The 11846-nt window shown below is 44.2% G+C and overlaps 2 protein-coding genes across 15 annotated transcripts in view; both read right to left on the bottom strand.

Annotated features, from left to right (window-relative positions):
* The window catches only part of ARSG (arylsulfatase G), a 149496-nt gene extending 145865 nt beyond the window's left edge, over nt 1–3631 (bottom strand). For 7 of the 11 annotated variants that reach the window (XM_073235827.1, XM_073235825.1, XM_073235823.1 and 4 more), the window contains exon 1: nt 3141–3631. In XM_073235827.1, the coding sequence (XP_073091928.1) occupies nt 3141–3616 (476 nt within the window). In that variant the 5' untranslated portion in view covers nt 3617–3631. The remainder of the gene's footprint in view (nt 1–3140) is intronic. The other 4 variants (XM_036997270.2, XM_036997275.2, XM_036997268.2 and 1 more) reach the window with 1 other exon arrangement.
* A 1550-nt stretch (nt 3632–5181) lies between these two features.
* Nucleotides 5182–11821, bottom strand: AMZ2 (archaelysin family metallopeptidase 2). Of its 4 annotated transcripts, none has more exons than XM_036997380.2 (9): nt 11733–11821; nt 11214–11303; nt 10820–10909; nt 9989–10271; nt 9490–9663; nt 9278–9406; nt 7784–7947; nt 6435–6611; nt 5182–5502 (listed from the first exon to the last, which is right to left on the bottom strand). In XM_036997380.2, the coding sequence occupies exons 4-9, from the start codon at nt 10269–10271 to the stop codon at nt 5347–5349; spliced, it is 1083 nt and encodes a 360-aa protein (XP_036853275.2). In that variant the 5' UTR covers nt 10820–10909; nt 11214–11303; nt 11733–11821; the 3' UTR covers nt 5182–5346. The 4 variants fall into 4 exon arrangements, with proteins under 4 accessions (XP_036853275.2, XP_017508106.3, XP_017508104.3 ...); XM_017652617.3 differs by having other exon boundaries at nt 11686–11783; XM_017652615.3 differs by lacking the exon at nt 11733–11821 and adding an exon at nt 11466–11670.
* Nucleotides 11822–11846: the final 25 nt, after the last annotated feature.

The following is an 11846-nucleotide window of genomic DNA, read 5'->3' as shown; positions in this document are numbered from 1 at the left end:
CATTTCCCATGATTAAAGCAATTCTGCTTTTACCTTGTTGACTTAATGTTTCCATATAAATGTAGACTATCTCCCACCCAAAACGCAAAATTACTGCAGTGGTAAAAATGAGTTAAGATCATGTGCACATTTAAGATAAATGCTTGCTTAACTGATACACTGTTTCCAACTCTTTTAACAAAGTTATCATTTTTGTACTCCAATAAACCTGTAATGGGGCTTTTGTGCATTTATTTGCTTTTCCTTTAGCTTAATATCCGGTGATAAAATAGAAAACAGATTCTATGTCAGGGTTCTCATGACCCAGTTGTCCAAGTCACTGGAGAAATATTTATGACGTTTAGATTTTCATACTCTTTGGCAAATATTCTAAATCAGAAATAATCGTGAATCCTTATTTTAAAAAGCTCACTATAGGGATCTACTGCCTTTAAACCGTCGCCTTTAAAATTTTAAATGGTTATGAGCATTAGTTAAAATTATCAATGTAAAGACAGTTCTGACATGTTACATGATAAAAGGAGAAGTATACACTGCATTGAAAGAGAAGCTGCCCTCAGATCTGTCTTTAATAAAAGTGACGGCTACCATCTCCAACAGGTGGCCAACCATTGTATAAGTAAGGAAACTAGCTCCCCCTGGTGTTCAGTTTTCATAACGACGCCCTGAGGGTGCAGAACGTGTGGCAAGCTCAAGAACTTGCAACTTTGCTTTTCACCTAAGAAAACTTCCTTTCAAATCAAAATTACTTCAGCGACCATGGATTTCCTAAAGGGGAAATTGGACAGTGAAAGCGATATTCCAGAATACTTCATCTATAAAGGCTTTTTAAACATATTATTTTCATTCACCAAATATTATTGAGAGGAAATAAATCATGGCCATGTATGTATATAATTTATGAACCTTTCCAGCAATTCAAGAACAAGCACACCAACTACCCTAGCAACTGACTCCCCTAGAATCAGCTGAAACACTGAGTACCTTCTCTGCAAGGATGACCCCCGTTGTAAGTCCCAACTTTGCCACTGAGCTCCAGGCTGATTTATGCCTATGTGACAGCACACGGGTGACAACTAGGCATTTCCAACTTAACCTGCTCTTAGCAGAACTCTTGGCCGGCCTCCCCAAACCTGATCTTCCACGAATCCTATTGGCTTTACTTTCTAAAAATATCCAGACCCTGACTGCCTTTGCCAACTCTGCCAGCATGCCTGATCCAAGCCAGTATCATCTTAGCTGGGTAATTACCAGTCTTCTAGCTCCTTTGCCCAATTCCACTCTTGCTGCACATCCACCCCTCCTCACCCCTGCCTTAATTTTCTACACAGAAGCCTACAATAATCCTTTTAAAGCACAAGTGAGACATGATCACATTTAACACCTAAAACCCTTGACAATGGATTCCTGGTGAGCTGCCTGGTGCTGTTAGTTTCCCCTTGCCCCTGCTGCTCTAGCTGCACTGGCCCTTTTGTTCCTTGAAAACACCAGCCTCTGGCTTAGCATCTGTGATTCCCTTTCCCTGGCACACCCTTCCCTTGGGTGTGTACATGATGTGACCCTTCAATTTGGGCCCCTCCAAATATCATCTTGGAGAGGCATTCCGACTATCCTATCCAAAACAGCACTTCTTTCTGCTCTTTTTACTCTATAAAAAAAAGTTATAAAAGTATTTTACGCATTTATCATCAGTTCTTCCACTAGTACCTTTGGGTAGCAGTTTTTTAGACACTGCTATATTCCCAAGGCTTTGAGCAGGGCCTGGCACATAGCATGTGGTGCTCCAAAAATACTGTTGAATGCATGCACGAGTTCTTCATTTTTCATTGACTTCTTCAAGAGAAAAAAAATGCTGTTTATGATCAGAGCTCCAGGGAGTCTGGTGCTGCTATCAAGCAGCTGGGTGGTGGTAGGACACTGAAAGCATTATGATCAAGACCAAAATTTTAGTCCAACATCTGAGGATGGGGCTCAGAGTGTTCAGTAGTATCCTAAACACATGGGTCAGCTCAAAGGAAGAAAACAGTGGGAAGAAATTGCCAAGACAGGTAGGCAAATGGAGAGAAGTGAGTTTTAACATACTGCTGGAGCAGATTTTGTTCAAACCTAACCTGTTTCCCAGTAGACATTTTTTTCATGATGCTTTTTTTTTAAAGCCTCAACTGGTAGCAAGTGCTTTTCCTGACTGAATCTCTTTTTTCTTCACATATATATATTTTTTGGTGCTAAGGAAATGTACATAGACTGTGATTTCTTGGACTTTGAGCAACCCCAGATGGCCCCACTTGAGTAGAAAAGAAGTTGAAAGAAAGTGTAATCTTATAACCCCTTCTATAAACAATCTGAAAAGTAATTGGTTAGGTTTCTGGCTTGCAGTACTTTACTATGAGGTCATGCAGCACAGTGAAAACAAAGCAGAGCTGGAAAAGAGGGAGATTTGGGGTCTGGTCCCATTCTGCTATTGGTGTAACCACACGGCAAGCTTACTTAGCTGCTGCAGGCTTGTGTACCCACGTGCAAAATGAACTGAGCAGTGATATCCACGTTATTAAAACTTTACAGTTCTGCTTTCCAAAAGCAAAAACGCATTTGAAGAACATACGAGGCACTTGGCAATCAAAGGAGAGGGTAAAAAACAATCTGCCACAGATAATACCAAGATCCAAAAGCGAACAGCAAGACCCGATTCCAATGCAAAGGCGCTTACAAGCTTGAATGTGAACACAGGGTGCTGCTGGACAACCTTTTCCACCAAAAAGCCTTTCTCTCCTAATAGTTTAACTTACACGTCCACCTTTCCATGAAGGCTGGAAATGGGTACTGACCTAGAGCGGTACTGTCCAATACAGTGGCCACGAGCCACGGGAGCCACGGGCTGTGTGGAGCCCCTGAAACGCGGCCAGAAGGAATTGAGATGTGCTGTGTCAAATACACACGGAATTTAAAGACGTAGTACTAAAAGGGAATGTAAAATACCGCGATAATTTGTCTATTGCTTACAGGTTGAAACAATTAATATTCTCGGATGTACTGGCTTAATAAAACATGTGATTAAAATTAACTTCACGTGCTTCGTCCTGCATTTGCGAATGTGGCTACTAGAAAATGAAAGTCACATATGTGGCCCGCACTGTATTTACCTTGGACGGTGCTGCTGCAGATAATCGACCAGAACCGAGCAAGGACCCAGAGGCAAATCTGAAAGCCCTCTCCACGCTCTGCCGAGCGCCGCGGCCGCTCCGGCCCTGCTGCGTGGCGCGCCCAGCCCCCGGCACGCGGGGCGCGGCCACGTGAGCGGCCCACGTGGGCGGCCCGGCCCCCTCGGCCCCGCGCCCCGGCGCGCCCGCGGGCGGGGAGTCCCGGGCGGAAGCAGGGCGGCCCGGCGCCGTCGCTTCCCTGCCGCCGCCTCTGCCCGGGGCTTTCTGCGCGGGGAGGGCCCGCCGCCCGCCGGGACCTCGGGGCCCCAGACGCACGCGGACTCGGAAGCGAGCTTGGGCTTCGCCGAGCCAGCTGGGCCCGGACGGAGGAGAACCCGCGCCGTCCAAGTCTTTGCAGACTTAATCCTTCTGTTTACCGGAGGGACGCTGCCGATCCCGGAGGCGCCAACGTGAACCATCTTTCAAATTGCACTTCTGGAAGTGATTAGACCCTGGAAATCATTGATTCTCTTTAAATATCTTGCTCATTTAACAATTGAAGAGCAAAATCGGCCAGGGTGTCTGTTACTGGGCGAAAATAGTTTTTAAAAACTACAAGATTTACCGATAGTATATAAAATTTAGTTGCAGTTAGATTGTAAAACGTAACCCTTGAGAAATTGCCCCTAAATACGATGCAAAAAGTACACATAATACTTAAGTGATGTTTGCTGCCTAAAATGCCTATTACATAAAACATGTTTGTCCAGCTTTTATGCCGAGTTGATTCTAATAAGACTTTTTTTGTCCTGTTCTCACCGTGCAAAGTACAAATAGGCTTTATAGCTTGTGCAAACGACTATAACCGCACCTAGCCAAGTAGGAGTTATTTTAGGTTTGTAACTAATGCTGACCTTAAGAAAAGAAAACTGAATAGAATGGACAATAATTAAAGGTACACTATTCAAGAGGAACTAAAACCTGTAACGGAATCCATAACGTCCATGCTCCATTCAGTTCTCTTTTCAGTATTACAATGACCAAGCGTTTGCTCTCCAGTTAGTTTTAATGGCAAACCACCATTTTCTAAATGACTTAAAGAGGTTTAATCAAGTAGGAGAGTGAATGTAGGCGAAACCACTTGACTCAGTTACAAAATGTGCTCTAAATCATACCACATAAATAGTAACAGTGAAAGAATATAGGCTTCAAAGGTCAAAAAAAGAATTACCTTTAAGTTATACTCTTAAAGTTAAGATGGAAAAGCAGAAAATGCTAATCCCTAATTTCTAGATTTCCAGGATATGTTGATCTAGCAAAGGTGGTTTGTCGAGTCTGAGGTTTTCAACCTGTTCCACACTGTGGAAATCGAGCAGATGCTCAGAGCCTGAAAGGCCATGAAGGGCATTCCTGGCACATTGACAAGTAACCCAGCATGCTCTCTGCCCAACTCAAGCAAACACTTCACAATGCAAAGTGAGAAAAAGGTATTTTTGCAGGAGTGAACCTGACACCTGCTCTCGCCTACTGTAAAAGTGCAGCATTCACAAACATGAGGACCATTACAACAAATTATTTGCAAGACTCCTCACAAATGACGATGTCTGTTAGATTGAGAATTACGAAGGTTAGCGCAGTGCTGTTATTTCTGCCTGTAAATATTCTCGAGAGGTGGTCACATTTTAAGCAGCTAAAAACCAAGATGAGTTGTTGCTTCTTTCAGGGACAAGGTGATAACCAGTAAAGAAAAAAAACTAAGGCAGCGCAGAGGGTAAGGACAGTACAGAGAAGGAAAGGGGTGTGGCTGGGGAGGGAGACTTGACTGGGTCCAACAGAGCAGGAGCATTGCTTCTAAAGAACCAAAAAACACCTCCTGCAAATTATGTTCCTTGGAAATCCTTTCTTGGGACACATACAGCTTTTTTTTTACAATATTTATCCACTTGCTAGTTCATGCAAGTCCCAGCTCCTTTGTAAGACATTAACTGTATTTGAAGAAGGAAATGACGTGCTTGTGGCCGCAGATAAGCCTACTACAATGGAAGAGAGTTTAATACAGAGTTTTTATTGTTCAACGTGAGCTTCAGTTCAAGGTTTAGGTGCTTTAAAGAAGGTTCTATCCCGTTACTGAGGCAGCGCAGAATCAGTAAACACTTTATTCTAATGAATGTACCAAGTATTTATTCCAATTACTCCTGTTTGAAGGTCCCTATTTTCGGAGCACAGCAAGGCATCTTATTATCCACTCTCTCCATTCCTTAAAGGCTTCCACGGGTTTGGGCAGATTCCCACTATCCTCACGTCTGTGTTTCAGGGCAACTCCAGCTGCGTCAGCAGTCTCTTCATCTACCCACCTCACCAGCGCCTGGAAAAGCGGTAATGCTAAAATGTGGTATTTTAGCAAATCACAGCAAAATACCTTCAGGCGAGAGAAAAACATTAGCTTCTAAATCACATAATCTCAAGCAGTGACTTAAATTACCCCATGAAGACCTACCATTTGATTAGGATGGTCATGCATATGAAACACAACTGGTGATGATACAGTGAAAGCGAGAGCATTCTCCAAAACTTCATAAACTATGATGGCAAGTTATGGTCAAAAGAATGCACAGGAGAAAAGATTAAAGAGAAATGCACAAATCCTCACAGGTTTTCTTGGGTAGAAGGATAATTATTTTTTCCACTTGTTAAATGTTCTGTAAGGCATTATACTATGCTTTTAATTTGATGTTGACTGCGTGTACATGGGTGGGTGTACACACAGGTATGGGTAGACATATGTATGTGCAGTCAGCTGATAAGCAGTCATACCCACAAGGAGTTACGTGATGTATTTTGTGGGCATATGTGGGCACAGACATTTAAATGCATGCTCAGATTAGGTACTTGACCTCTTCCTTCTTAAATAAATCATCCTTTCATTCCTAATGAGTATCACACCTCTGTCCCATATTGGGAAAGACTAATCACCTCCACATATTTATACTTGCTAAACTTCACCACACATATCGGTTATTTATTCTGTTCTGAAGGGTCAAGCTCCCTTGCTCAAAACCAACAGGAATTACAGAAACCTCTTCCACCGTTTCTCACTGAATTATAAGTGTAAGGCAGAGGCAAGTCAAAGTTTTTAAGAACGGTATTTCTTTGCATGTTTTTTTTTAAACCACAGTTTCCTGCTTATCTTTGCACTAATTTCCTCTGATAAATTACAGTTTCACAGAAAGGCCTAATAGAAAATGGTAGTTCGCTCCTTATATAACCACTTCCCCCTTTCTCACTTGTCCCCATTACCTCGTATCTTTCTATAATGTTGAAGCCAACAGCACACTGCAACTTGCGTAAACAGATAGGGCAAAGGTTCAGGGGGCGCCGGTCGGCTTCTTCCAAGTGATTAGAGCCTTGCATCAGGCATGAGAGCCACTGGCAGTGTCTGAGTCCAAATATGTGTCCGATCTCATGGGTTAAAGTCTGTAAGACATTCACATTGAGGCTTTATAGCGCCACCCTCACCAATACCGAGTTAGTCACACATTCCTTTTTCTTTTCCAAGAAACAAATATATATAAGGAATCAACTTCCTTACCATCATCACCAAACTTCAATCTGCCCAAAGACTTAATCTCTCATTTCCCTAAATGTCTTACTGCCTTTCTTATTTCATGACTTCCTGGAACAGGATTTCTCAACTCCACATCACTGACATGTTGAATGGGAACACTCTTTGCTCCCAGCCCCCGGGGGCCAGAGAGGGGAGAAGAGGTCCTCTGCCTCTAGCATGTTTGGCACCATCCCTGGCCTCCACCCACCGGATGCCAGTGGCAGCACCCTCTCCCCACCTGAGTCAACCAGAAAAGTCTCTAGACATTGCCAAAGGCCCTGGGTGGCAAAACTGCTCTGGGTTGACAGCCATTGCTCTAGACTAGTGGGGCGCCTGTTACAACCTGGGTTCTGGGGCCCTTCCCCAGAGATAATGGGTCAGTAGGTCTGGGAGGAGGGAGTTCCGTCTGCGTGTGAACGAGCACGCCTGGGGATGCTGATGCGGGGCACATTCTTTGAAAACACTGTCACAGGCATAGCTCCCAAACCCCAACAAACAGTACTAGAGAAAGCACATTTCTCCAGCCGAAGGAAAAGCCTATGTCTCCTCTACCGAGAAAGGGGAAAATGAAGAGACAGGCATTCTTGAGAGCAGGGGCCGGGAGCTCAGGCACTGTCAGAGTTAACTGCAAGAGGAGGCATCCTGGAGCCCAAGAGGGAGGCCCATTCTCCTCCAGAGGCCAGAGAGCAGAGGCCTCCAAAAGCCCCAGGCAGGCAGCTTTCCTTGATGACCACAGCAGTTGGAAAGAGATTACCTGCCGATACCTGAATTCTGGAATTAAACTAATGGTTAGGATATGGGTTAGGATGTAATTATTGCATGTAATTAACAGGACAAAAGAAAAAACTCACAGGTACTGTAAATTTCAATATTTAGGCACCCATTTAAATCCAGTTTTTATTGATAATTTCAAACAGCATCCACCAGATGTATACAAACTATACAAATTCATTTATACTACTGTCTTTAGGGATTGTGGACAGTTTAGGGAATTACGATCTCTTTTAAAAAATACTCCTGTTCCATCTTTTAAACAACTCACCTTACAGGACCGAAGCAGCAGAGCACCAGTCGCCTCAGGAGTGTAATAGTCATCGAACACGGAGTAGTCATGGGAGGGCATCTTCTGCAGTTTCTTCACTCTGCCTTCACTGCGGGAGCTGTAAAACCCACTGCCGTACCTGGCAAAGCTGAATATTCCCACACCTACGAAGAGGACAAGCAACACAGAACGAGGGGATGATTTCTGAAGGGAAGACCAGGGCGGCGCACCGACGGGCGCGTGCTGAGGGCACATGTGTGCTGCCAGGTTCACGGTCCCACAGCCTGAGGGGCGTCTTTGCCCCAGATTTCCCTATCAAACTCCTTGTGCTTTCCAATTTGCCTTGCCCTATAAAACTCAATGGTCTTGAGGTCAAAATCTTGAGAAATTGGGAGTTCCAGAGTTTTATTTCCCACAAAGGTTTTTTCTCAAAAAATAGTCCAAATCAAGTACTTCAAACGGAGCAATGAGAAAGGATCACGTGAACAACATGCACTTGTGATAATTACAGAACACAATCGGCAGGGCTCCACAGGTGTCAGTGAGCCTCCAGTACCTTGCTCTGCTGTGCCACAGAGGAAACTGCTCAGCCGCTGCCCCCCAGGGCCCGGGAGGCCGTGTTTGGGCCGGGCCTCTTCCCCCGGTAGGCACAGCACAGCTCCACAGAGTGGCTGGTGTCAGGGCACCAGAATCAACACCCTTGAAGCTGGCTCCGTGTGTCACACGTGGGCTTGTTCCAGCCATCTTTATGTACATGGAGAACAGAGTTTGAAGTACAGCTCATTCTAAAAGGGGCTGCTTTATACTCTGACTTGTTTACATTATCATTTTTATTTGTGCCTTCCTTTCAGTTGTCATTTGAAAATACTAAGGAATTTTTTTGTTAAGGAAATGAATTCATAGTACATTTATCCAATCCAATTTCCTTCAGAAAGGTAAGCATCTGGAAGTTAAGAAAAAAATATAATTCTACTTGTGCACAGGTGACCTTCTCTGGCCAAACAAGTGTGGACATATTTCACCACAATACTTTTAGCAACAATAACATTTTTTTCTATACAGGATGACTACAAAAAGAGTTGGAAAACAATTAGCCAGATTTTCACTTATGTTAATTACAGTTCAAATACCATAATTTATTTAATTCACCTTGCTACTGAAGTACTGACATTTACCACCTATTGTGCTTAACAGCTATGTATGTGCAAGGCATATCTACATGCTTTTTATGTATTGGCACTGTTATGTACATTTTCCCAAAATGACTGTAAAATAGATATTATTAGCTTCAAGGTCATATAGGTACTGAATGGTCAACAGCCTGGGGAGAAACCCAGATCACTGGAATCTATCAACAGCACACATCCCACTATGGCACGATGTCACACCAGAAATAGAATAGTGTTAAGTATCAAAATTATAACTGGTTGAAATTTTTTCTCTCAACATCTTCAAATATTCTCAAGTTTCTACCACCAATGTTGAAAATGATACCATCTGTCAAAGAAGCCTGTCCAAAGACAAAATTCCAGGAGTCTCTTGGGTAAAGATCAATCATTGTTATTCCTACGATACAGAAGGCATCTCCAGGTTTCTTCTTTTTTAAGAAGTTCAGGATGTGCCCTAGGTAAAAAGAAATGCACATGAGATAGGTAAGTAGACAGACATCCTTTACTCAATTCGAATTATAAAGCTGTTTCACTCACCTGCATGAATTTGTAGGTTTTGTGTGCTATCATTGACTCTGAAGGCACACCTGGTTGCAGAGACAGCAACTGGTTCCAGGAGTTTTACTGTCAAGCCATAGAAAAATGCCTCACAGTAGCCCTTGAGCCACTTAATATATTCTTCACTGATAATTCTGGTGTTTCCCAGAGCTCCTGTAATAGGGAAGAAAATTTAAACACAGACTTTAAATAATTAAAATATTCACTCTTTACCTCAGTCTAAAGTTAGAAATTTGGAAGTAGAAATAAACCAACTCTAAATTTTCAATACACCTTTATCATTCATTGATGTGAATATAAATTAGAAAGACAAAATGTCCTCTTTTAAGGCAGTTTAGCTACAAAACTCCCACCACTGGAGTGAATGTCAAAAACCATGATAAAAACTAACCACCAGAATGGGATCAACAGCCCAAACTATCCCTGGCAACAAGCACCACTGCAAACCAAACCAAAACCAGTTTTTACCAATATATACCAATGCACTGTATATAAATACTGCGTTTCTCCGGAGAGGGTGCCTTTCTGTAAGGATCGCTGTAAAACTGTTCAAAGTCTTGGGGAGCCTCAGGATGGGCGGTGATCCAGTCAGATTTCGAATGCAGGGTAATGGGTCCAAAGAGATCACTGTTTGGCTGGAAGGCTTCGTTCATCAAACGCTGTTCCCCAGCATTTAGCTTCTCATACTGTGACACGAGGGTTGGGTTCTTTGAGATGAGAGCTGTTCTTAGTGTCTGTTCAGAGTGCCATACTGTTTGCATCTACCAGAAAAACACGAGCAGTCAAATATAAAATGCACATTCACACTAGTGACTTAAATTAACCTATCCTTCACGTACACCTTTAATTTCTCCCGGGAGTGGGATGAACTCACTGCTAATACCTCAGAGTGGACACACCAAACTACTGTTTGCTTTCCTCATTCCTAATCAATTTTGGGGGGAAGAGGAGCTGAAAAAGTGAAAATAAAAATCATGAAATTTGTTCCTTCATCTCTTATGGAACCTGCTCCAATTACAGAAACTAGTGGTAACCGTAAGAGCATGACCTGATTTCCAATTTCCTCCTATCATTGGTGTACCAGTAACAATATTATGAAATGACTCATTAGGGCCACATGAAAAATACTCGTTTCCAGTGTGACTCAAAGCTGTTCAAGACCAAACAAAAAGAGAACTAATATAGGTCTTGCCATTTCTGTAATTTAACTGCAAGCTGATATTTATATCTCATTCACTCAAGTTTGCCATCTCAAAGTCGTCATGTCACCCTGGGGAAGATCAGGTGACTAGTCAAAAGCCAGACTCACGATGGCAGGTGTCTTCCATTCAGATCGTGTTCCTGTGTAGAGATTTCATCCTTCCACTTGAATGGGTCAAACAGCTGGTCCACCACGAGCCTTTTTGAGTTGGAAAAGTGAAAATATTGGAAATTACTGTCTGTAACCTATCATGTATTCTAATTATCTAGTTTTTTCCAGTTTAATGATACACAATTGATGGGAAAATTTAAGCTAATGGCGTTTCTTGTTGGACATCTGAACTGTGGGGTTTCATAATGTGGAAGAAATTCCAGAACAGAGATCTCTATTGTCAAAGCTGATAAGAGCACAGAATTATCTTCACGGCTCCACAACTGGGCTGTAATTTGCCTTCTACAGGACAGAACATTAAGCTAAATGTGCCCTCCTCTATTCCACCTACCTTTAGGGCGGAAGGTTCCCGCTTAAGTTTCTACCTTGCAAGGACGGGCATCTCCGGGCCTGGTTGGGAAAGTGTGCGGGGTGCCTTCACCTTAAGGTTGAAAAGAAAGGCAGTATGAACGGTCAGGAGGCCTCCTATAGCCTCCCTGTCTGCTCTGGGTGGAACCGAGTGAGGCAGAATAGTCAGGAGGCCCGCAATGCCGGCAAGCCGGGGCAGCTGGTCACCCAGGCTGGTTGCCTTAGCAGCTCGCACCTTAGCCTCGGCCCCGTGCAAGTGCACCCCGGACCCCGTTTGGGGACGGGATGGGGAATGCCCCTCGGGACTTCCGTTTCGTCTTCTCTCCCCGGGAGCCTTCTGAAAGGCCGGGCCTTGCTCTCCGGAGACTGCCCGCACCCGCTGTGTTCCCTGCTTCCCCGCGGATGCCCCTCCCGCTACCTCATCGCACCCCGCGACCGTCCCCAGCCTCTACTACCGATAGGGCCAGCACCACCCAGGCTCTGACACCGCCCCCGTGCTGACCTCCCACCACCAGGCCTGCGCCGCCCGCCGCCCCGCTCCGACGAGCCGGGCCACGCCCCTCGGCCCGCGCGGCGCTCCGTCGCGCCCCGCCCCTGGCGTCCGCCCCGCCCCCAC

The sequence above is a fragment of the Manis javanica genome, chromosome 4 (genome assembly GCF_040802235.1).
Source record: "Manis javanica isolate MJ-LG chromosome 4, MJ_LKY, whole genome shotgun sequence".
Classification (NCBI taxonomy): domain Eukaryota; kingdom Metazoa; phylum Chordata; class Mammalia; order Pholidota; family Manidae; genus Manis; species Manis javanica.
This window is presented reverse-complemented; position numbering and strand designations above follow the sequence as displayed.